This window comes from Neofelis nebulosa, chromosome 14, assembly GCF_028018385.1.
Source record: "Neofelis nebulosa isolate mNeoNeb1 chromosome 14, mNeoNeb1.pri, whole genome shotgun sequence".
NCBI classification, from domain to species: domain Eukaryota; kingdom Metazoa; phylum Chordata; class Mammalia; order Carnivora; family Felidae; genus Neofelis; species Neofelis nebulosa.
This window is the reverse complement of record NC_080795.1, coordinates 41,907,352-41,933,604: the sequence shown is the minus strand read 5'-3', so window position 1 is coordinate 41,933,604 and position 26,253 is coordinate 41,907,352. Positions and strand designations below refer to the sequence as shown.

The following is a 26,253-nucleotide window of genomic DNA, read 5'->3' as shown; positions in this document are numbered from 1 at the left end:
TGAGCCCAGGAGGGGGAGACGGAACAAAACACGCCAATATGGAGTGAAGAAAAGCAAAGCGTCGCGAGGTCGCGCAAAAAGGTACAGCTCCGACCTCCCGCCCCGCGTGCTGGCCAGCTCCGCCAGGACTCGCGGACCCCCTGCGCCTTTTTGCGCGAGCGCTTCAGCGTCCGGGCCACTCGGACGCCTGGGCTGCCTTGGGACAACAAGCGCATGCGCGGGAGTGGCCGCGAGCGAGAGCGCGAGCTGTAATATCCTCGCGTTGCCCCTGGAAACCACCCGGCGCTGTCGCGACGTGAACGGGAGAAAGACGTAACGATTCAAGATGGCGAAGGACCTGGACGAGCTCTTGGATGAGGTCGAGTCCAAGTTTTGCAGACCAGACCCACTCAGACTGGGCATGGTCGAGCGGCCCAGAGGCTGCGTCGGCGGCATCCTCAGCAACGACCGGAACCAAGCCGAAGCGAAAGAGAATCTCAGGTTAACAGGCGGGAGGGGTGAGCTGTCCTGGTAAAGCCTGCTACACGCCCTAAAGCCGCCCGCTGCCCACGATCTCCAGCTCCTCTCCCTAGTCGGGCCGAGATCCTCAGCTCCCACTCCTAGGGCAGCATACACGTCAATTCTCTGTCCGAGAGGATTTGGGCATTTCTTAGCAAGGACCAGCGATCCGCCCGTGAGAGCCCTCAGCCAGTCTCTTTCACCTAGACAGGTCCCGGGGGCCCAAATGGAGCGGGGGAGTGCGAGGTGCAGCTTTGGGGTCCTCTCCTGAGACCCGCCCTAGAGGGCCACTCTGACCAGGGTGTTTGCCTTAGCGTGAGTCCTCATCCCACTGTAAGATTCGTTCGTGCAGAGAACCTCAGTCTATCGCCTCTGACCCAATTCCCCAGGCAGAATAATCCTTGGGCCGGTTGTTCGAGAAAACGATTCCGTTCTATACTGTGTCATCATTAGCTCATTTTTTTTAAACTCAGAGAAGTGAGTAATATTAAATTTTGGATAAATAGTTAATTATTGTGAATACAATGTTAGTACAGCCACCTATCTTCTCCCAGTGGCCCCCAGGTAAGGATCTCAGGGAATCTCAGGCATCCAAATTGAAATTTCAGGAGACTTCTTAAGTATTCTGGGTTTTGATCCTAAAAACTACCTTTCAAATTTGTCCATCTTTTTGATTCTGTATAATCATGAAATAATAAGACTTCTTTTTCCTCAATCCCAAAAAGTCAAAATTTTTGTGTCAGAATATTGCCCTTCAAAGTGATGACCTGGGAATCTCTGTAGTGACTACGTTGGAAATGTTTGTGTAATTACACAGAGGCAGCTTTGGAACAACTCAAGAAAGTCATTCTTGTCAATTTATGGCTGAGTCTGTAGTTTGGTTTTGTTTGGCCTTGATGTACAGGTGCATGATTTCCCAGAAGTATTTACCCAACATTGGTACCCAAATTATCCGACCTAACCTCTAGTGACATTTGTTTATAAAAATTGACCCTCAGAAGATAAAAACATTGAAAAGATTCTAAAGTTCAGAAACAAATTCTAAAAATTAGTTAAGTACTGGGCAGTATTCTAAACAAATGTAGAGCCAACTAAAATGACTACTTTGAAGGGGCTAATACTTATTTGACTGAACAGTTATGCAAATATCACTCGTTAATTTATATATTTTTGCCTTGTATGCTGGAGGTCTTATGTACTCATTCCCAGTACATCCCACCGTCCACATTCCACAGCAATGTTATTTTGCAATTTCTTTGGTTCTTTTTATTCATTCCTTTGGGGGATGGAGAGAATTTATCAAAGAGCTTTCCAAAGCCTTCATCTTAGGAGAGCTAGCATGCAGATGGATAGGATGTCTTGGAGCATGCTGCTCAAAATAGAAAGGGCTGCTAAGGTGGATCCTCTTTAAAAACGGGTCCTTTATGCCTCTCCATGGCCTGTTCTTGCACTACTAAAATCCATCCATAATGTTTCTAGCATCCCACCCCATCTTACTACATCAAATTTTTAAGTAATACTTTTATAAAAGCTGTAGCAAACCAGTACTGCTGTTATTTGTGTGTTAAAACTTTTCATTTGGCCATGTACTTGTAAAGGTAAATTATGCAAAAAACAGCAGCAAAGGCCCTAAACCTAAAACCAAATACAGTCCCTACCTGGTATATGAGGTCAAACATTAAAATTTTATCATGAGCCAAAACTGATACTAAAAATTAGGAACCGGGGCACCTGGGTGGCTCAGTCGTTGAGCGTCCGACTTCAGCTCAGGTCATGATCTCATAGTCCGTGAGTTTGAGCCCCATGTCAGGCTCTGTGCTGACCGCTCAGAGCCTGGAGCCTGCTTCAGAGTCTGTGTCTCCCTCTCTCTCTGTTCCTCTCCTGCTCTCACTCTGTCTCTCACTCTCTCAAAAATAAATAAAATTTTTTTTTAATGTTTAAAAAAAATTAGGAACCTATTTATATTATGAATTTGTTAACAGACTACCTGTCAATTGTACAGCAATGTAGCCAGTATCTCTTCCCCTTATAAGAGTTAAAATACTGAAATTGTCTCTTAAAATGATAGCTCCACAAATAATAAATGACCATGCTACATCTGGATACCAGGAACAACTGCTTATGTAAGAGGTCAAAACCTATACAATTTGTTGAAGTATTCAAAATGATAAAGAGAAGGACTGGTTAATTTAAAAAAAAAAACTGGGTTGAACTGCAATAGGACTAAAGTGGTTCAGGATGATACAGATGGGAATATTTACAGATAATATCATAACCTCCTAGATGATAGCTATAATAATAGCCAACATTTATTGAGTCATTTATATATGCGAAGTGCTTTGTATGTGTCATATCATTTAATATCCACAACCCTGTGAGGTAAATAATATTATTATCCCCATTTCACTGACCAAACTAAAAGTTACTTGCCCAAGGTCATATTTCCAGGTCTACCAGGATATTGTAGATCTAGATTTAAGCTTTTATATATGCCGTTTACATTTAATTTGGGTCTCAACTGTTTGTGTGTGTGTGTGTGTATGTGTGTGTGTGTGTGTGTATTTTAGAGTATGCCTTTTACTTTTGACAAAAACTGTATCTTTAATCAAGATTAGAATATAAGAAGCCAAGTTGGGGGGGACCAATAAGTGTTTATTAACCTTTGATTAAGATTATTGTGGGGCGCCTGGGTGGCTCAGTTGGTTACGCATCCGGCTTCGGCTCAGGTCATGATCTCACGGTCTGTGGGTTCGAGCCCCACGTCGGGCTCTGGACTGACAGCGCAGAGCCTGGAGCCTGCTTCGGATTCTGTGTCTCCCTCTCTCTCTGCCCCTCCCCTGCTCATGCTCTGACTCTCTCTGTTTCAAAATTAATTAAAAAACATTAAAAAAAAAAAAGATTATTGTATTATAGGAATGCCTCGTGGCTCAGTTGGAAAAGCATGCAACTCTTGATCTTGGGGTCATGAATTCAAGCCCCATGTTGGATGTAGAGATTACTAAAAAAATAAGTAAATGAACTAAAAAAAAGATTACTGTATTATAGCATCAAAAGACCAAAAAAAAGTATTATAGGGTCCATTAAAATTTGTATGAGTTCTCACTGAAATAATGGCATTCTTTTCTTCTTTTTTTCATTTCTATAATACAGCATAGTCAATTGTATGCATCATGAAATGGTATAACAGACCAGACTCTTATGTAAGTGTGGATCCCTAGTAGTTCTATTGGGTTCATAAAGTTTGAGTGCATCTGATTCTTGAAACTGTGAATATCCTAAAAACTAAAGGAGGAGAGAATTTCAGGAGAACAACTTAGCAACCTGCTGTCATAAAAGAAATTGAAGGAATTGGCCAAGGCCTCACAGCCTTGGGCATTTTTGAAAGATTAAAGGGGGGTGGAACTGAAAACAGCCATTAAATTTTGTGATGTAGGCAGTGTTGACATTTGAGAGAAAAGTTTCACTACAGTTGAGGGATGTAGAGGCCAGAGATAGTATATTAAACCTGGAAAAAGTCTTAAATAGTTATCTAGATCTCATTTTTACAGGTAAAATATCTGAGGTTCAGAGAGGTTAAAAAGTTTAAACTAGGTCAGTAGCTCTCAACCAGTGATGATTTTACCACTCAAGGGCATTTGGCAATGTCTTGGCATATTTGTCACAACTGGGGAGGGGTATGCTACTGGCATCTATTGAGTAGAAGTTAGGGATGCTATAAAACATCCTGCAGTGCACAACAGCCCTGCTTCTACCACCACCACCACACACACACACACACACACACACCAAAGAATGATGTGGTCCCAAATGTCAGTAGTTCTATGTTTGAGAAACCCTCACCCAGATCACCATCCCATATATTTGTGAGAGAGTAGAAATAATGGATATAGACTTCAGGAGTGAGTGAGAGGGTGGCAGCTCAAGAGAATTTTTGGAGTCCTGTATATATTTGTAAGTCAAGGGAACAAGCCAGTATAGAGTGGAAGAATTTAAGGGTAAAAGTTATAGAGGGAACAGCTGAATAGACAAAGCCTGGAGATAGATGGAATCAGACATTCAGTGTCTGGATTTTCTTACATTGGGTTAATTACTCCAGGCAATAACAAAGAAGGATTATAATCCTGAAGTTAAGAATTTTCAGGAGCACTTGGGTAGCTCAGTTGGTTGAGCATCCAACTCCTGATTTCAGCTCAGGTCATGATCCCAAGGTCATGTGATCGAGCCCCACATCAGGCTCTGTGCTGAGTGTGAAACCTGCTGAAGAGTCTCTCTCTAAGATAAATAAATAAATAAATAAATAAATAAATAAATAAATAAATAAATAAATAAAAGAATTTTCAGAGTAGATACATTTCTGAAATCAGTCTGACTAAACTTATCTTCTAAAATATATACTTTAGGGGCGCCTGGGTGGCGCAGTCGGTTAAGCGTCCGACTTCAGCCAGGTCACGATCTCGCGGTCCGTGAGTTCGAGCCCCGCGTCAGGCTCTGGGCCGATGGCTCGGAGCCTGGAGCCTGTTTCCAATTCTGTGTCTCCCTCTCTCTCTGCCCCTCCCCCGTTCATGCTCTGTCTCTCTCTGTCCCAAAAATAAATAAAAAAACGTTGAAAAAAGATTTTTAAAAAAAAATAAAATATATACTTTAATGGTCTAATGAAGTTATGAAGTTGATATAAAGCATCTGTAACAAACTCTAAAATGAGTTCCTCTTGTTTAGCATTAGGTGTGCAGACTGCCCTAGATTGAATTCCAAACCTCTCTTCCCACTAGTTGTATGATCTTGGGTGAGTTTCTGAATTTCTCAGTCCCTGCTTCTTCATCTATATAGTAAGTATTCAGTAAATGTTAGTTAGCTATTAAAGAGTTTTGTGCAGTAACAGTTCATATCAATAATCCTGTGATGGCTTTCCCTGCACAAAGTAGAAAGGTAGTTGAGATATTCTGTCAAGTGAATGCTCTTGATAGATAGATAGCATAGATAGATAGATAGATAGATAGATAGATAGATAGATAGATAGATAGATAGATATAGATCATTTGATTATATAACATTCAGCGCCTGTAGTTAAGAGATATGGTTATTGACTTACAATGGAACTCTTAGGGAAACAATTAGAAAGACTAATTAAAATTATCTTTGTTTATAATTCTCAGGTTCTACTTATAATTGTACGTATCTTGTGTTCTTTAAATAAGTGGTTGATGTAATTTAGAAAGGTAATGCCCAGCTTTCTCTTGAATATAGCTTTCAACGTTTTTTTTTTTTGTTTTTTTTTTTTTTTGTTTGTTTTTTTATTTATTTTTGGGACAGAGAGAGACAGAGCATGAACGGGGGAGGGGCAGAGAGAGAGGGAGACACAGAATCGGAAACAGGCTCCAGGCTCCGAGCCATCGGCCCAGAGCCTGACGCGGGGCTCGAACTCACGGACCGCGAGATCGTGACCTGGCTGAAGTCGGACGCTTAACCGACTGCGCCACCCAGGCACCCCTTGAATATAGCTTTAAATGTCTTATTTTAAGTGTGAAATAGTAAAGTACATATGTGAATTTGTACCTGATAAACTGCATCTTTGTGTCAACAGTCTTCAACTATGTCTATAGAAGAAAATAATTAACGTCACACTTATCCTCCTGTTATCAACTCTAATAATAAACCAATTAGACAAAATTCTTCTGATACTGACTGACTTTATCTGCACTTAAGCTTCAGCTGTTTTGTTTTCAGATCAACAGAAACATTTGCAAAAGAAGATGATCTTGACAGTCTTATTAGTGAAATATTTGAAGAGCCCAACTTTGACAAAAAACCTTTTGTAAGTCAAGTATTATAAATGTGCAGTAATTCTTTCATTATTTCAAGACATGTTTAGAATAGTCTGTAAATGTATAGAATGCACAAGTATCTGTAGTCCTTTGAATTCTGAGAAATACAATTATTTTAAAGGAATTATTCTACTCAGAGTTATAGAAAAAATAAAATACTAAAAACTCTCAGTATGTGTTTCGCTGTTCATTTCTCAGCATTTCTCAGCAAGAATGAAACTAGAAAAGCTGATAGAGCAGAAGTCAGCTCACAGATGAAATAGGTTTCTTACATTTATTTGTATACTCTAAGAACACTTTTCTAAAAGACTGAAAACGGGTACCTGGGCATCAGATCCTTGATTTCTGCTCAGGTCATGATCCGGGGTTGTGGGATTGAGCCCCATGTGGAGCCCGTTTAAGGTTGTCTGTCTCTTGTGTTCTTCTCTTGTGTGTCTGTCTCTTGTGTCCCTCTACCCCTGTCTCCCTGCCCCTCTCCCCTATCCGTGCTCTGTCTCTCTAAAAACAAAATAAAAATAAATAGAAGATTGAAAACAGCTTTAATTATAGAAATATGCTTAATGTTTCAGATGCAATGACATTGCTGTTATCCCATGAGCCAATGAGTACATTGTTTGTATTTTAATGTTTAAGTGCTTTTCTATCTATCAACTTCATAAAAAGCTTATAAAATAATATAACAGCCAGCTATATACTTACCACCCATAGTGAACATATCTTAATGTTTTGTCATATTCGCTTCTCTGGATTTATTTTTAAAGAAATAAAAATTATAGTTTAAGAACTCCAAATCCTACTCTACTGCCTTCCTTCCCACAGGTAACCTATCCTTTCCATCTATACTTTTATATTTTAATTACATACTTATATAATCCTAAACCATTTTAACTGATGTACAATAGTCCATTATGTAATTCTGCCACAGTTTGTTTACCCACTTCCCTGGTAATAGACCTTTAGATTGTGACCAGTTGTTGCATTTAGGAACATTGCTTCTTCAAATATTCTTTGCATGGCTTCTTTTATCCATGTACGAGAGTTTCTCTAGGGTGTACAAACCTAGAGGAGGAATTGCTTAGGTCATAAGGTGTGCTTATCTTCAACTTTTCTACCCATTGCCAAAATGTTTTCTAAAGTGACTATACCATTTCTATTGTGGCCAGCAGTGGATGAGAGTCTGTATACATTAATTTTTACTGGTTTGGTGAAAATACATTTGTGAAATTTAAGAGAAGGAGGCCAGATGGAAGTCTCAATTACAAGGACCACGAAGGGAAAAAAAAAATCTAAGAGATAAATATAATACCAGGGGTGCTTGGGTGGCTCAATTAAGCATCTGACTCCTGATTTCAGCTCAGGTCATGATCTCATGGTTCATAAGTTGGAGCCCCACATCAGGCTCTCTGCTATCAGTCACAGAGTCCACTTCAGATCTTCTGTCCCTCTCTCTGCCATTCCCCTGCTTGTGTGCTCACGCTCGCTTGCTTGCTCTCAAAAAATAAACATTAAAAAAAGAAAGAAAAATATATTATCATAGAGGGCTTTTTTAATGTTTGTTTATTTTTGAGAGAGCACAAGCTGAGGAAGGAAGAGAAAGGGAGACAGAATCTGTAGCAGCTCCAGGCGCTGAGCTGTCAGTGCAGAGCTCGAACTCACAAACTGTGAGATCATGACCCAGGCCAAAGTCAAAGTCAGACGCTCAACCAACTGAGCCACCCAAGCGCCCCTCAAAGAGGTTTTTTTTTAAGGGGGAAAATTACTAGGCAGTGGTGGTGGTAAGGATACAGGTAAGAGCCACTTTTATTTTTGGTAGCCAGACTAAAAATCAAATGACTAGTATAGAGCTTAAGATCTTTATTTCTCTAAATTTAACATTTTCTGTTCATAAGCAGATGGTAAATTAATAGGCTGATGACCTAGTTGATTAACATATCAACATAGTAAGAATGATGAGTACTCTGCAAACAAGAATGCATCATAAATGCCAAATAGCAATGCTAATTTAATCAATAGTAGGATAAAACTGCATGATGTTCTTGTTATTCAAGGATCATCTGAACAATTTGTTACTAAGTACCATAGGGCATGTATCTGTATGTGAGGTACTATCTCTTTAATTCAAGACAGTTCAGAAGGAGACGGAAATACTTCTCTGCTTTGGCTTTAAAATACACTGAATTGAAATAATAATTTCTACAATTGTGGGTAGATGAACTTCTTTGCATTTTTTCTGATACTCCCTTTTTTTAGTTATTGTATCCAGTTCTCCAGATCGTGAGGGGAAAAAACTAAATAAACTTCTGGAGGAGAGCAGATCTATGTAAAACATGGATTGGGTGAGGAAGAGAGGTGTCTTTGAAGAGGTATCTGTGCCCACCTTATTCTTAGCAGCTCATCTTCCAGAGAAGAGAGCACTGCTTCCTCCCCCATTGCTCACTCCTATTGAATTTCTGAACTGCTCTCAGACCCACACAAGAAAGCCCGAGAACAACAAATACTGTGCGTGCAAGCCTGGATGGTACATGAAACATGTTCCCCCAAATAAAAAAAAAAAGACTCATCCACGTTTTTATCTTTTAGGCACGCATCAAAAACTTTTCCAGTTCTGTTTAACATCAAATAAAAAAGAAATAGTGAAACAAAATACTTCTGCCTCCGTTAAATTTCCTCACCTACTAGGTAAAATAAAGGCATGTCTCTGCATAGTTTAAATTGCATTTTCTCCATCTTACTTCCTTTCCTTGGCGGTGGTCCTGGTATGTGGTTGGTTTATGTTGTTTGGTACCATATACCAGTTAACACTTAATAAATGCTTGCTAATAATGATGATGTTATGTAACCATATAGGAACTACTGTATGGTTGTAACTAGGTAGTTCTACAATTTCCTTGAATGTCTATTGGTTGGTACCATTCCATTTGATCAAAATTAATATTTCTGAAGTTACCCAGGAGTTTGGTTAGTTTATTTTCAGTTCAGGTGAGTACCATTTACAGCCTTTAAAAATGAGTCTGAGGTTTTTTTCCTCCTCAATTGAATTTTTCCAGGATGAAGTTTTAAATAGCAGGTCCTTCATATTAAATCATTGAACTTAGTATTAACTGAAGAGTTATAAAGTGACTCTAAATCTTAGCATGCTAATAATGGCAGTATATCAGTTTCCTAGACTAAAAGCTGAGTAATTTACAAATTCCTTAGGGAGGTCTACTTCCCTTTTGCCTTTAAAAGGTTTTGATCATTGTTTTTATTTCAGTAACTTTAAAATTATACAAAATTTTTATTTAAGTCATTTAAAAAATATTCTTGTTATAAAATAAAGAATATTAGATTTTATGTTAGAATTCTTCAAGTTACCCTTGGCCTTTATTGTTTTGTTTTTTTAACAGAAATTAAAATCTAAATCTTCAGGTAACACATCTGTCAGAGCTCCCATTCAAGGCCTTGGTAAAAGGTAAGTTGAGATTGCTTTAGTGAATTATACACACTAGTGAGCAAACACTATGAGCATAGTCTAGTAGATTTTGTAAGCATTTAAACAACAGTGACATTGAACAACAAAGCACTGGTTGGTTTTCAAGAGAAAGACCAATAGCAATATCTTCGGTGTTCTTACGGTCTGTGACCCCACAGTGTAAAAGAACTTGAATGGAAGATTATTGCATTGTAAATAATTTTCTGCCACATGAAAAAAAAAATAAGTGTGAACAGTTCCTCAAAATTAATGTTCTGTTATATTCTTCAGTGTTTACTTTGTCCCTTATATTATTTGGCAAACACATTTTTCTGTGACTCATTTTAACTCCTTGAGTGTTCCGGAATGTACAGGTTATATCCAATAACACAATGATCCTGGAATAAATACCTCTTCTTTGAAAGTTAGCCTGATCAGGAAAATATACTATTTGATTACAAGTATATAGAGTCAATGAGGCCAAACTCACTTCTCATGTTTTTTTATTGTAATTTTTTCTCCCATCTATTGAACATGTCTAGCTGCAGCCCAGTGTACCTTGGTGGAAGCACTGCTCCATGTGGAATTGGAACAAATACTTCACAGAGGTAGGAGGTCAGAAATAGATTATCTTTCTTAAGTAGGTTTTTCCCAGTTGATACCCTGTCCTTAAAATGTAGCTCTTCTCATCTTGGCATCCAACTGTTTTGTAATGAGAGGTGTATTTTATTAGGTTAAGAACACTGTACTGAAATGTTTGTTATTCTGGGCGATAGCTGTTGAAAGCTGTGATGTTGGGTGTGTGCTGTTCATTGTGTTGATGCCCATTTCTAAGCCCCACTTGAAGTGCCCGGTTCACTCCCATCCAAGTCTGCTTTCCACAGGACACCAAGAGAGAGCTTCCGCCTTGCCATTTTTGCCTTCTGGGCAGTAGAAGCCAGTGGATGAGACAGGCAAATGTGGCCGTGCAGCTACATGATGTGTTACCCACTATCTTGGCCAAACAGCATAAGAAAGCTGGGTCTTCAGTACCCAGAAAGTTCTCAAACATAGTCGCTTGATATTACATGCTTAAAAAGCAGAAACCCTCCTTTCTTTGTCTCTTCCCCACCCCTTACACCCACTGTCTCATTCATTACTTCTTTCAGGACAGTCTTATGGTCCTGATACCACCCACCCCATTACTGCTAGCATAGTCCATCATCATTGTCATAATGTAGGGAAACAAATTGGTTTAAGCATATCTTTCTGTTGTCCTGAGACTGTTGATTCTGTTTTTGCAGAGGCCTGTTTGTCTAGATTATTATATTTTGTCTAGTCATTTCTAAAACACTTTTCTACTTTCTGTTAATTTTTTAAGAAAAAAAAGAATGAGATATATAATTGCATGTTGACCACATTTTAGGAGGAATAATGGTTATATTGAATAATAGAAGTGGGATCTAAAACGTCATTGTAGGAGGGTTTGTAATGGTGCTGGCCTAGATCCTAGGAAGCCTAGAAAGAAAGGCCATGGGACTGAAGGGAGGTTGGGAGTGTGGGGAACCCTGTATTGGAAACACCAGGCAGCAGAATGGCTCAGATGGGCTACTAGAAGTCCCCCAGGGTGCTGTCTGCTGTAAAGGCTGTAAATAACAATTAATAGCACTTGAATCATTGTGCGTTGAGGGCCATCTATTCAAAGAATTAGAAACACAAGCTGGCCCTCACAGAAGAGTACAGTCTGCTTGCTGGCAGTCCTTACTTACCCATGTGGAGCCACTGGGACTTGTCTCCGTGTTTCCAGACCACACTCCCTCCAACCCCAGCTTCTCTCAGATCACCTAGGAACTGCAGTAGTTTCCCCGTTACCACCCACTCCTTCTTCTCTAGCTTCGCCCATATATAACATGAAGGATAATATCCCTAACATACTCTTTTGAGCACATCTCCCCTGTTCAGAGGGAAAATGAAAGCTACCATTCATCTCACATTAACTCTAGAGTCATTATTTGCTTTGCCAGATCGTGTTCTTCCTGGCTTCACCTCCAGTGAAAGCCAGGTTAGGATACTTCACTTCTACCAGAACATTTGTTATCCTCTACTTTCCACTTACATTTTTCTGCCTCTGAATGTTTTTCATATTTATTCCTTTTTCTAGAATGACTGTCCTTTCTAATGTATGTCCTTGCTGTCTTTGCTTATCTACAAATTTTTTTCTCATTCTATTTGAGCTTCTTTTTTCTTTTCTTTATATGGTATTCTTAAAATGCCCAGCAGGTCCCAGCCCTTATGCTAAATACTAGATGCCAAAAATAATACATACATACATACATACATACATACATACATACATACATACATACAACCCTATCCAGGAGAGGAACTGGTAAAGAAGCAAATGATGACCCCTGCAGAGCATGAAGAGAAAGGGCCCTGATGGCAGAATGCCTGAGTTCAGATCCTTCACTGTGCCACTTGCGAGATGGGAAGCCTTGAGAGAAGGGATCTATCTTCTAAAACTTCATTTTCCTCACCTGTAAAAACTGAACATACTCCATGGAGATATCGTGAGGATTAAATGCAATGGTACATTAGAGTATGCCGATGGTGCAAAACATAGCTAAGATACTTTGAGTAATAGTTTGCAATTATTTGTGGGTCTTTCTCAAATGGCAGTGCTGCTAATCCTATATTTTCCTACTACTTTTCCATTTTATCTCAGGAAATATGTATCAGTGTTTACTTACAGGTGTCTTCTGATTTTACAAATGGTCTCTAAGATAATACATTCTGGTTCACTTCCAAAAAGTAAATATTTCATGAAGATTTTCTTTTATATAGTGTTTTTTACATGTACTTTGGTTCTAGCACAGAAGAGTCTTGCTCCAGATGGAATTTAAGTAGACAAAAGAACAGCCTATTTTTGTACCTGGAGGATCCTATTAGATAATATTGACCCATGAGCATGCCAATATCCATCAAACCCCTTCCTACTTTCTGCACAGCTACAAAAGGAAAAAACACATACTGTTAGCATATATATGCATAGATAAATGTTTATATTCATGGATCTTTTCTTCCTTACCATTACAAAGATACCCTCATAGACCATCCTCTTCATAACACAGATCTATACCCACAGGAGGGTAAGGATAGACCTGTTCATATGCATGTAAAACATTTTATGTGTGAAGTAGTTTATGCTGTCCAGAGCACTGTTCTAAATATGCTTATTGGTTCAACTCCACAGGAAAAAAACCAGGATGCAAAGAGAGCAAGATTTTTTAACCCCATTTTATAAATAAGGAAGTTGAGACACTGGTGTCAAATTCATTGAACACATATTAGCCACCTGTTTACTAGGTCCTAGGTTGTCAGTGATAAATAAATGCACACTTCTCTGCCCTCAGTGAGTTATCAGTCTAGATAAGAAAGACTTTAAATGGGTAATTCCACAAATAAGTATTTAATTTCCATATAATACATAATTTGAAGGGAAAGTGCAGGATACTATAAGCATAGATAATTAGCACCCAGTTAATAGGAAGGGTTAGAGAATGCTTCCCTAAGCAAATAACATTTAACCAGACTAGAGTATGAAAAATGAATTAGCAAAGAGAGGAGACCATTAGAGCCAGAGGGCACATGGTGTTAGATGATCCCTGAGCTGGGAAGGAGTTTTGGAGTAGCACAGGACAGCCAGGTGAGCTGGAGTATAGTGAGTGGGGGAGAGAATGGATCTTGATGGGGCTGGCAAGGTAGTTGAGGGACATTTTTGTTTGGGGTCCTGTAGCCCTCTGGAGGATTTTAGAAAATGTATTGATACATGCAGTGGAAGCCATTAGTTGTTTTGTTTGAGGAAGGGGGACTGGATTTTGTTTTTAGCAGATGGAGTGACAATCGTATTTGTATTGCTAAAGGAAGTCATTTTGGCTGCTGAATGGAACATAGATAAGAAGTTGGAGGGACAAGACTGGTGAGGACACAGGGAGACCAGTCAGCAGGTAGTAGTTATGGTGCTCCAGGAAAGAGACAGTGATGGTAGCTGTAACCTGAGTGGTGACAGTAGCTGTAGGGAAAAGGTGTCATGTCTATGCTATTTAGAATCTAGAACTGAGGAATTAAGAGAGAACATTGTCAAGAATGACACCCCAAGTAATGTGCCTTGCCAAGGTCACAAAAATTATTACAAATCAAGGACTCAAATATGTAATGTGTTCTTGGCCTATGATGCTTTCTAATATACCAGTTTGCAGAAGACCATGTAATATATGCAAAAGGGATGAATCTTAGATGTTTTTTCTATTGCTGCTACTGTCATTTTCCAACTGCCAAACGTCAAGGCTTCCTAGTCCACTGTGCATATCTGACAGGATTTAACTGAGAACCAGAGTCTAAGCAGAAGACTATATTGGACTGTATTTTGGGTATTCCCATCATGAACATCTTTAAAATTGTAAAGATTATACTTACTAACTGGACAAAAGGACAAAGCTGATGGTGACAACTTGGTATTTGAGTTCCCTCCACATTTTGGAGGAAGAATCCTGACAATTTATCTTTCATTAGAATCATGCCTTTTTTTTTTAGAGGTGCTCTAATATGTACATAGTTATGAGAGAGAAATGTATTTAAGCCCTAAAAATAAGCACTTATTTACATGCCAAGGGCATAAAGGAAATTGAGTCTAATTTTCCATATGTTTTATTTGTCTGATTTCTAGCTGAAGCTCTGGTTTGGGAGTAATGCTGAATGAATTTAGAGTGTAAAGATTTGAGTCTTTTACCCAGTTGGTGGAAAGGAGAAAGAGTAGTAGCAGGAAGCATGGTGGCATTAGTAAAGTATAGATAAAACCAAAGTGTTATTTTCAAGCCAGATCGAATTTTACTCTCCTATTTTTTAAACTACTTGTAAGACTGGATTATTTCATAGGCTGCTACTAATTATAATCTAATAGAGTGAATCGTAGCAGCAGAATGATTTCTTAGCTGCAAGTTAGTTTTATTTTTCTCACAGGGCAGTGTTTGTAGGAAAATGTGGTAGTGTGAGTAGATTTGAATAAACTACTAAATTTTAAATTAAATTAAAAAGCTATATTTAACATTATGGTTGAGATTTTACACATACAAAATGTCAGGAGATTCTAAATTATAGTTCCCGCAACAGCAATAATTTAGCCAAATTGCACATATGTATTAAGGCATTAAAGTTAACACTCTGTGCAATCATGTAATAAACTACATATGCATAAGAAAGCAAGTTACGGCAGCTTTGGGAATCATCATTTTGCATTTCCTGACTTGTACGTTCAAACTCCAAGTTCAAATACGTACGAATGTAATTGTGTTAAATTTCCATATGTACAAATACAACCCTATAAATTGTTAACAGTTTGAAAGAAAATACAGAATTGTTTATGAAACTTGTATAGATTTTGAGTGTTTATTTTTTTTATGAGTAATCATTTTTATAAGTAAAGCATTTATTTTCAAAGAAATTGTCAGCACAAAAAATATTCGCAATTTTGAAGTTACCATATCTGAATTTTAGAGAGAAGTGAAAAATATATATAATGATGGGGTTTTTTTATTATTTTTTAATTGCAGATGTCTTGAATGCTTATTTTAAAAAATAAAAACGAAATATGGGCGCCTGGGTGGCGCAGTCGGTTAAGCGTCCGACTTCAGCCAGGTCACGATCTCGCGGTCCGTGAGTTCGAGCCCCGCGTCAGGCTCTGGGCTGATGGCTCAGAGCCTGGAGCCTGTTTCCGATTCTGTGTCTCCCTCTCTCTCTGCCCCTCCCCCGTTCATGCTCTGTCTCTCTCTGTCCCAAAAATAAATAAAAAATGTTGAAAAAAAAAAAAAATTTAAAAAAAAAAAAATAAAAACGAAATTTAAAAATGTATGAAGAGAAAGGTAATAATCTTCTCTCCCCTCCATTCCCACTACCCCTGAGGCAGCCAGTGTTAGTCGCATAGTATATAACCTTCCACACTTTTCTCCATGTTCTTCCAAACCTGCAAACACCTATATAGGAAATTTTTTCAGTTGTTTTTACAAAAATAGGATCATGCCATATATGTTAACTGTGCACCTTACTTTAGACATCCCTCTAGGTCAATAGATAAATCTAATTCTCTTTATCATCCAGCTACCTAATATTCCATAGTATAAATATATTTCATGTTGTTCAGTCTTTTCCCTTTTTAATAGGTATCCAGGTGCTATCCTGTTTTTGCCACTTCAGCAGTGCTGCAGTTCAGTACAGATTCTTGATAAATGCTTATATACTGATGTTTTTGTTTATATGTAATAGGTGCCCAAAAATGGGGTTGCTAGTGCAACAGCTAGCAATAATTTTGATTTTAAGATAGTGCTAAGATTTTTCCCAAAAGGTTATAGCAATTTACATACCCACCAGGAGTGTCTGAAAGTGCTAGATTAAAACATTTATTTGTGGTTGCTTTAAATTTTAATTATGTTATTTTTTAACTATTTAACAAACACTATGCCAGGCACTGTTATTAGCACTTTACCGGTATTAACTCATTAGGTCCCAATAATAATTCTAGGAGGTATAGAAGTATTCTTATTACCCCCATTTTATAGGTGGGAAACTGAGTCACAATGAAGTTTTTTGACTACAGCTAGTAAATAGTAGAATCACATTTGAAGCTAGGCAGTCTATCTCCACGTCTATACTATGATGCCTGTATTAGAGAGATTGAATATATTTTTAAGGGTTTTTTGTTGTTGTTGTCACTTGTAAGCACTCTTTTATAGCGTTAAGTATTCAGCAATGTGTTGAAAATATTTTCTTCCACTCTATCACCACTGGTCTTTTCACTTTGTTTTTGGTATCTTAAAGCCTCTTTTTATTTCCTTTTAATTTTTAGATGATCAAATGTGTATCTACATTTGTTTAATTTTTTTTAATGTTTATTTATTTTTAAGAGAGAGAGAGAGAAAATGAATGAGCGGGGGAGGGGCAGAGAGAGAGGGAGACACAGAATCCAAAGCAGGCTCCAGGCTCCAAGCTGTCAGCACAGAGCCTGACTCAGGGCTCGAACCCACAAAGACGTGAGATCATGCCCTGAGCTGAAGTATGGCACTTAACCAACTGAGCCACACAGGCACCCCGTACATTGATTCTAGTTTTTAAATACTTCAAACAGTGGAGGAAATGTCTTTTTTAAAGTAAATCACAGTCACTATACAAATCAAATTGTTTGCAGCAGCATTTCATAAGTATTTCCACATATTGTCATTTTACTCCTAAACTTACTGTGTAGTATGAGTTTTGAGAAACGTGACATTTCAATTCCTCACATTTTCAGTAAGCACCTAGTACCTGTTAAGTGTCATTCCAGTCATTCTACCCTCTTTCTCCTGTATCATCAGTGTTTTTCTTTTCTCTGTATCTTTACCATCAACATAAAAATATGCTTTTTTTCCTGGCTTCTTAAATATAACCTTCTCTTAACCCGTTTTCTTAACCACCTCTCACTCCCTTTAAAGAACCTGCTCAGATGTACTTCTCAGTGAGGCCTGTGCAGACTACTCTACTTAAAATTGCAATCCGCTCCCTCCCGATACTCCCAATTTTATTTACTCTACTTATCATTTCAAAAACTGGAAACACTTTTCACCTTCTAACATACTATATTATTTAGTTATTATGAGTATTGTTTATTTCTTCTCTCATTAGAATCTAAGCTCCATGAGGACAGAGTATTATCAGTACATAGTATGCTTTGGGTAAATATCTTTTAAGTGACTGAATGAATACATTAATGCCAAATAGTGGGGCAACTGAAGCAAGTAAGATACTGTCCCAGCATTTAAGTAGCTTATGGGGTGATAGATTTATTTCCATATAATGTGGCAAATTCTGTGATAGGGACACCCCTGGAATTTTCAATAGGAAGGGAAGCAACTTAAAGAAGTTATCCTAAGTGAAGATCTCCCTCAGACACAATTTGAAAACCACTGAACTAAAAGATCTGCACATCCCTTTTGTCTGTCTTATATCTGTACAGTATGCATGTGTGCGTATGTATCAGTATGTAAGATCTTAGTAAAATATGTAGGTTTGTACAGAAATCAAACTTGCAAGTTTGTGCAGAAATTTAACCTGAAAATTTTTATCTGAAAAATAATCAGTCCTTTAGTTAAAAAATAAGATGTAATCATATTAATCTTTACTTTTCTGTTGTTTACTCAGTCATCTCTAATATGTGGTGTATCCTATTAATAAATCATGAGAATTCCCTATTTAATTTTACCAGTAATCTTTAATGTACTGTTCTTTTTCTCTGAACAGAGCTTGTGACCATCTGCGTTGTGTAGCATGTGATTTCTGGGTAGTAAGCTACGACGACTTTATGTGGGACAAATCATGCGATTATCTGTTTTTCAGGTATGTTTCCAGAGAACTTCCCTCTGTGAAAAAACGTACCAGTATACCTTTTTATTTCTTATTTTGTTCTAACGTCTCTTGGTGGACTTGGCAAGATCATGTAGCCTCCACCTCTTGACCATTTCATCTCTCCATCTGCTGTCAGGCTATGTGATGATTTGTTACTTCTGGCAGGAGTGTAGAAAGAACCTCCTCACTGATTTTTCTGCCTACTTCTCTTCTTTCTGACCACCCTTTCCTTGCTGAAAATTAAAGCATAACTCTGAGTGTGCCATTCTCTTGCCCAAAAGTCTTCTGCTTATGGAAGCATGTCCAGGTTCCTTAGTACAGAGCAAGACGCTTCACAAGCCAGCCCCCATCTGTCTGTCATCCACCTTGCCCTTCCCCAGTTTACTTCTCACCTTCACAAGATTTTTGCTGCGTCAGAGTACTCAGTACTGCCATTTCTTCAGACAATGCAAGCTCTTCCCGTCCTGGGACACCTTCCCACCATCCCACCATTTATCTACTTAAACCTGAACTGCCCCTCAGGGTACAGTTCATTGCGTGTCTTCCATGATTCCCTCACTACTCCTGTCAACTTGGAAGTAATTTCGTTTTTTCCTGTGTCTCCACAGCACTTTGTACCTATCATAGCACTCACTGAAATAGAAGATTGAAAATCTTAGTTCGTATACGTCTGCCTTCCTCCTTGTGCTCAGGATAGTGTCTTACTCATATTTTGCAGTTTGCACATTTTTTTTTTTATGTTTATTTACTTTTGAGAGAGAGAGTGCACTGGTGCGAGTGGCAGACTCTTTTCAGAGAGAGAGAGAGTGCACTGGTGTGAGTGGTAGAAGGGCAGAGAGAGAGAATCCCAAGCAGGCTCCTCGCTGTCAGCGCAGAGCCCGATACGGGGCTCAAACTCATGAACCGTGAAATCATGACCTGAGCTGAAATCAAGAGTCAAACCCTTAACTGACTGAGCCACCCAGGTGCCCCACAGTGTGTAAATTCTTGAATACTTACACCATACCTAACATTTTTAAGATGATGTAAGTTATAAAAATGTATCTGAATTGTACATCACATTTTCAAATAAAAATTAAGAGCTAAAAACTAATAAAAGGCATGCATTTTGCACCCCCCCTCCCCCACCCAAACCTGGGCCTGAATAAGAATTGTATTTTCTGATACAAGTAATCAGAATATATTGCAGCTGTCTCCAGTAGTGAAGAGAAGGAAAAAGGTGAGAGTTTCTTCTGCACCTCTTTTGGCAGCCATTCTCACGTAAATCCATAGGAATCTTATCTACTTGAATTATTTTTAAACTGTCTCACATCAAACCGCTTTCAAAATCTTATGAAAACTTTGAATCCGCTCCACAAAACTTCAAATATACAGGTACATGGAAAAATTACAATTTGAGAGGTTTCACATTTCCCAACCCAAATAAAGCCTAGTAAAGTCCCCAAATCCCAGATCAGGTTAGCCCACTTGTTAATTCTAGAGTTGGAAAAGTTAGCTTGTGATTTCAGATCCATTTTGCCATTTCTGACTTTTCTCAATCCTCTGCTCTATACTAATTTCCGGTTAATGTAATGAGTGGTCAGTAACTCCCATATGTCACCAGTATAAACCATGAATTTTTATAAAACTAGTGTAGAATAATAGAATGCATGTAGTATCAATGCTGGGATGAGCCCTCTGTGACTGAGTAGAGGGAGGTAAAATAGTGATGTATTCAGGGGGAAAGCTAGGAAATGGAAGATTTTTCACATTTGATGACCTAGCTGTCTGAATGAGGATGTGATCTACAGAAAGTAAAGGACTGGAGGGAAGATGAAACACTTGAGGAGGGTAGGGAATCACAGCTGAAGAAAAGCACAAGTAGGTGGTCACCAAAGAAGGCAAGTTAAAACGTTTGCAGGATGCCGTTAATTGCCTGACAGAACACAGGGAACCATTTATAGTGGTATCAGTCTGTACCTTGGTTTGTTTTATTGTCCTTATTTTATAGATGAGAGAAATAGTGTATTCTAGCTTTGACAAGTTCTGGAATTTTCAAAGAGAAGTATAAGCTCTATTTGATCATCCTGCCATAATAGCTAAATAAAATGCTTTTGTTTTTCTACTAAATCATTTTCTTTACAGAAAATTATATTTCTAAGCTTTTTTTTGTTTACTTTGAGAAACAGAGAGAGAGAACAAGTGGAGGAGGAGCAGAGAGAGAAGGAGACAGAGGATCCAAAGCAGGCTCTGTGCTGACAGCAGAGAGCCCAACGTAGGGCTCAAACTCGCAAACCATGAGATCACGACCTGAGCCAAAGTCGAATGCTTAACTGACTGAGCCCCCCCCGCAGGGACCCCTCTAAGCTTTTAAGATACGTGCTTCCTTAAAAAAAATTCGGAATACATTAATTAGTTTCCTGGCTATTCATGATTCCTGCTCATAAAATCTCCAATTAAGGATTCAGTCAAGTATCAAATGTTAAATTTGTCACAATATATTGCAGCTTGAATAAAAAACTTTTTTTTCTTCATTTAACCACTTAGTTTTCATTAAACACAGTTTTGTGGAGTTTTTTCCTTTCTGATAAAACTTAGAGTATTCATTTCTTCCCCTAGTTTGCTGTAACACTTACCTAGTCAAAGTGTCAGTTTCCTGAAAACAAAGTTGGCCAGGAAAATCTCTGAGATTTTGTTAGATTCAAACCTAAATTATGCCTGGGTTTAGTACAATACAGTACTGAGTATGGTGCCCACTGGCCACCAGAGGGCACTTTGTAGCCTGCCTTCCATTGCAGTGACCTCAAAAGTAATAGCACTTTTTGTCTCTTTTTTTAATATTTATACTGTGTTTCATAATTTTGCTTTGTACTTTTTCATCACTTCATTTTGAATTTTTCCTTTTTTTCTGTTACATAAATTTAATACATTGATTATCATGAAAACCATAATTGATTTTCAGTTAATTAAACTTAAATTAACTTTTTTTTTATAGTAGCATCAAGTCAGATAGTTATCATTTTTTCTAATGGTCCTGCCCATTGATTTAATTGTTTTAACATTACTGACAGGGGTTCCTGGATGGCTCAGTCAGTTAAGCATGCGACTTTGGCTCAGGTCATGATCTCACAATTCGTGAGTTCGAGCCCCATGTCAGGCTCTGTGCTGACAGCTCAGAGCCTGGAGCCTGCTTCAGGTTCTGTGTCTCCCTCTCTCTCTGCTCCTCCCCCAGCTCATGCTCTGTCTCTCTGTCTCTCTCAAAAATGAATAAACATTAATGCAGCATAGACATTTATTCTGTTGCTAATAGTATATCTTGCTGATAAATGAAAGATACAGTATTAGTTCAACAAATAGAAAGAACAGGCACTTTTTCTCTATTAATGAGAAATTGCTATAGTTAACCCATCAGAAGCCTATTGTCTTTATGCCTCTTATATGCCTTCCACTGACTATATTGCAGGCTTTTAAAAATATGGTAGGGGCGCCTGGGTGGCGCAGTCGGTTAAGCGTCCGACTTCAGCCAGGTCACGATCTCGCACTCCGTGAGTTCGAGCCCCGCGTCAGGCTCTGGGCTGATGGCTCGGAGCCTGGAGCCTGTTTCCGATTCTGTGTCTCCCTCTCTCTCTGCCCCTCCCCCGTTCATGCTCTGTCTCTCTCTGTCCCAAAAATAAATAAAAAAACGTTGAAAAAATATATATATATATGGTATAGGTGAGTATTTGAGGTAGGAGATGAACCACCATCCCTCCTACTCTCTTCTCATATCATGTCATCTCTGATAAGACAAAGCCACTATGCTAAAATCTTCATTTTTTATTAATAGGAACAACATGCCAGAATTCCACAAATTAAGAACAAAGTTGGTAAAGAAGAAAGGAACACGGGCATATGCCTGCCAGTGCAGCTGGAGAACTATTGAAGAACTGACTGACCTTCAGACCGATCATCAGCTTCGTTGGGTTTGTGGTAAACATTAAGAATACAAACTTTTTGTGTTTAAACAAATGTATCCGTGAGAGCAATCTCCACTAATCATCATCATATTTAGGTAAAGGTACATAGCAGTATCATGCCCTTTGGAAAAAGACAGGAAATTTCATTTAATGGCTATACAGCATAGATTTTCAAAGACCAAATGGACTTGAGAAGATAATGTGTCCAATAATTTTGGAATTATTTCTTTTCGATATATGGGCATTTTACTTAGTAAATAAGATAGCAGTTCATCCAAATTCTTTGCTAACCTATCTCCTGTTAAATGGAAGTTTAATTATGATGTTTTATACAAACATATAGCCATTCATTAGCAACTGCAGTATTAGTCACTGCTAATACATTTGCTAAATATTCCTCACGTATAATATTTAAAGGGGATAAAGCCAGCCAGTGTAGAGAGGTCACTGAGGGGTGTATACATCATCCCCTCCGGTCAAATCTATTGTTGCCAAAGATCATAATTTATACATGGCAGAAACCATGTGATCAGTGGCTCACTGAAGGATTTTTAGGAGTACTGGTATGCTGTAAATGAAAACACTGCCTATATCTGACCTTACCCCAACAACTCACAGTGATATGCATAATAATGATAAATATGTATTACTAGTTTTAACTTATTTCTTCTTTTGTTGATTTAGATATCAAAAGTTACTTAGTTTGCTCTTTTAACAAATAATCCATTTATATATAAAAAAAATTTTTTTCGATGCACCTAAAATCACAAGGAAAAATCCTAATACAGATAGATCATTGTTAGATTTTTTCCAAGTATTTTCTAGCCTTCAGTGCCTAAAATTCCATCAAGTGAACATCAAGTAAGATATTTTCTCAAGCAGCCTGTTGATTTTTTGGTAGGATCAGGTTAATATATTATTTACTACAGGAGTGCATGAAAGAGAGGTAAAGCATAATTGAATCAACAGGTGATCTGTTAGGCTTCTCCTTTACATCACTGAGACTTGAGAAACCCTACAATAGCAGCCCATTCAGGAAGTCAGTTACCTAAAAACTATCAGTTCCCAGCACCATCAAGAAATTTTGGGGGCTTTGCAATCTACCATAAGCTCTTTATTGCATGTGTCTAAGATATCAATCAAATGTATGACACAAGGTATGCTGAAAAAGAGTAATTGAAGCAAAGTTGTGATTGCTTAGTCTTAAGCTGAATCCATTCCAGTCACCTGATTCAAGTAAGAAGAAAGATCAGCCATTAAAATCCTTTTCCTAGCCGTGACACATTTGCTTACCTGTAAAACTTACTCTAGTAGGTCTAGCATTGCAACGGAACACATAGTGAACTCATAGTGGCAGATGCTTACATTTTTGTATTGACAATGTATACAGACCTTACTTACTTTATTTTTGAATAAAAAGTTTTTACTCCCTAAAATTTTATCTGTGTGTAATTATATGAGAAACAAGAGGATTTGATTGAGAAACCATTGGTCATAATGATGACGTTTTCTTTATATTCAAATGTGCAAATTTACTAAATCATTAATTTGAAATTTTTTTTCTTTTTTATTGTTTCATACCTATTCTATATCCTAGATACGTTGCTCATGTTTGGCATTCCATAACATAATTCCCCAATGTCAGAAATGTATATATGAGCTCACATTGTTGTTGGCAGTTGTACAATCTGTAATCTAAAATGTAGAAAGAATATTATGTTTGTATACTGATGGATAAATAATTTAAGCCAAAATGCAACTATTTTAGTAACAATGCATAAGAAAAGTATAGTTTCTGATAAGTTATAATTTTAAAATGCAAAGTCTATAAAACTTTCAAGATGTTTTACCTATTTGTTTTCATTATTTCTCATTTTCTACTTTAGCAATTACCTATTTTTTGTCAAGCTAGGTAGCTACTTTCCTTGAGCTGTATTATACTCTCAGATCCTTATCCTGCCTAGAGTAATAAATAAATAATAAATCCTGCCTATAAATAATAAATAGCTTTATTCTGTATTTAGTTGTTTTATTTTATAGTAAAATATTCATATGAGGATTAATTTGAAATAATTTCGGTAATTTCTTTTAAAATGATAACAAGAGTTTCAAACCATCCAGTTGAGCAGAGAATTTATTTATTTACATTGGAGAAGAGAAACATGCCATAAGTTTAAGTGTGTGTGTGTACATGTATGATAAAAAGAGCAGTGGTATTTTTTTTCTAATGTGAAAAAGAGTCTCACTTCACAAGACCAATTTTTTTGTTTCATATATCAGTAATCTCCACGTTTTGATATAAAAACTTCCTGTTTCTTTATCAAGTGCCATGGCAACATCATCGAAAATACTTAGAGGTAAACTGTGAGCCATAACCTTGGAACAGACAAAAACAACTCATGTAGCTCCTTTTTCATCTATGTATTCTATGATTTTCATTTATTTATTTATTTATTTATTTTTAAGAGAGAAAGAGTGATCAGGGGAGAGAGGCAGAGGGAAAGGGAGAATCTTAAGCAGGCTCCATGCTCAGCAAGGAGCCCGACACGGGACTCGATCTTACAACACTGGGATCATGACCTGGGGTGAAACCAAGAGCCAGACACTCAACTGAGTGAACCACCCAGATGCCCCTTCTATGATTTTCTTATTAATCAATGGTCTAATCTGTCCTTCTGTCAATAGAGAATCCACAATAGACCAACCTGGGAGATACGCAGAGAGCTCAGGTTTGGTTGTAAGGATCTTCTCAGTGAGACTCTTACACATTTGTGCTTTTCTTCAGTGTTTACCGTGCCTTTGGGCAGCATTTTGTCATCCTCACGGTAATCCAAGTTTCCTTTTTCATAGTATATCATCACTGACTTCATCCTCAAATTTGTTTAAGACACCATCTGTGGGGAGTTTCTCTCCCTTCACAGAATTAGACTGACCAGGACTGTTGGAAGTACCCCATTTAAGACTTAGCCCTACTAGGGGCGCCTGGGTGGCTCAGTCGGTTGAGCGACCGACTTCGGCTCAGGTCATGATCTCGCGGTCCGTGAGTTCGAGCCCCGCGTCGGGCTCTGTGCTGACAGCTCAGAGCCTGGAGCCTGTTTCAGATTCTGTGTCTCCCTCTCTCTGTGACCCTCCCCCGTTCATGCTCTGTCTCTCTCTGTCTCCAAAATAAATAAACGTTAAAAAAAAGAAAAAAAAGACTTAGCCCTACTCATGGGTACCTGTCTGGCTCAGCTGGGTAGGCATCCGACTTCAGCTCATTTCATTATCTCATGGTTTGTGAGTTTGAGCCCCACGTGGGGCTCTGTGCTGGCCACTCAGAGCCTGGAACCTGCTTTGGATTCTGTATCTCCCTCTCTCTCTGCCCCCCACAAAAAAATAAGTAAACATTAATATTAAAAAAAAAAAAAAAAAAAAGACTTAGCCCTATTGTTTGGCCTATGTTCTTCAGGTTGTTGTTGATCTGGGGAGTCTTCATGAGCAATAATAATATCACAGGGAGACTCATCCCCAAGACTTTTGGGGGTTGCATTGCCACTGGCAGAGGGAACAGATGGGGCAGAACTGATGGCCTCAGAGTGAGTTTGAGACCAGGCTTTTGCTCTGGCTCTTCCTCTTTCATGGGTTCTTCTCATTTTTCTTCTTTTTCTTGCTTTTCTCCTTCCTCTGGTTCTGGTTCTTGCTTTTCTTGTACTTGTCTGCGCCCTCTCACCCTCTCATTGCGTCCTCTGGAGCTCTTCATCTGGATCCTGGCGCCCTTCAGCCAGAAGGCCCTTCCTGATTTCCTCTAGTTCTTCCTTCTCTCTCCTCAATCCCGTTCATCTGCTTCCATTTCCTTTTCCCTATCATGCACCCTTTTCTGAAGGAAGCTCCTCTGTAATACTCCGTCATCTTTACCATCATAATCTTCCAAGAATTCCGTTAGGCATTCAGTTTCTTTTGCCATTTCTCTTCTCTCTTCTCTTTCAGCCTCTTTCTCATACTCCTGGGTTTTCTTCCAGTCTCTGCATTCCCAATTCTTTTTTTTTTTTTTTTTTTTTTTTTTTAATTTTTTTTTCAACGTTTTTTTATTTATTTTTGGGACAGAGAGAGACAGAGCATGAACGGGGGAGGGGCAGAGAGAGAGGGAGACACAGAATCG

General features: G+C 38.3%; 1 protein-coding gene across 2 annotated transcripts; it reads left to right on the top strand.

Annotated features, from left to right (window-relative positions):
* The first annotated feature begins 254 nt into the window (after nucleotides 1-254).
* CFAP418 (cilia and flagella associated protein 418) lies at nucleotides 255-24,134 on the top strand. Of its 2 annotated transcripts, XM_058698632.1 has the most exons (6): nucleotides 279-480; nucleotides 6,223-6,310; nucleotides 9,707-9,771; nucleotides 10,314-10,379; nucleotides 18,076-18,171; nucleotides 21,986-24,134. In XM_058698632.1, the coding sequence occupies exons 1-6, from the start codon at nucleotides 326-328 to the stop codon at nucleotides 22,137-22,139; spliced, it is 624 nt and encodes a 207-aa protein (XP_058554615.1). In that variant the 5' UTR covers nucleotides 279-325; the 3' UTR covers nucleotides 22,140-24,134. The 2 variants fall into 2 exon arrangements, with proteins under 2 accessions (XP_058554616.1, XP_058554615.1); XM_058698633.1 differs by lacking the exon at nucleotides 18,076-18,171 and having other exon boundaries at nucleotides 255-480.
* The last annotated feature ends 2,119 nt before the right edge of the window (nucleotides 24,135-26,253 follow it).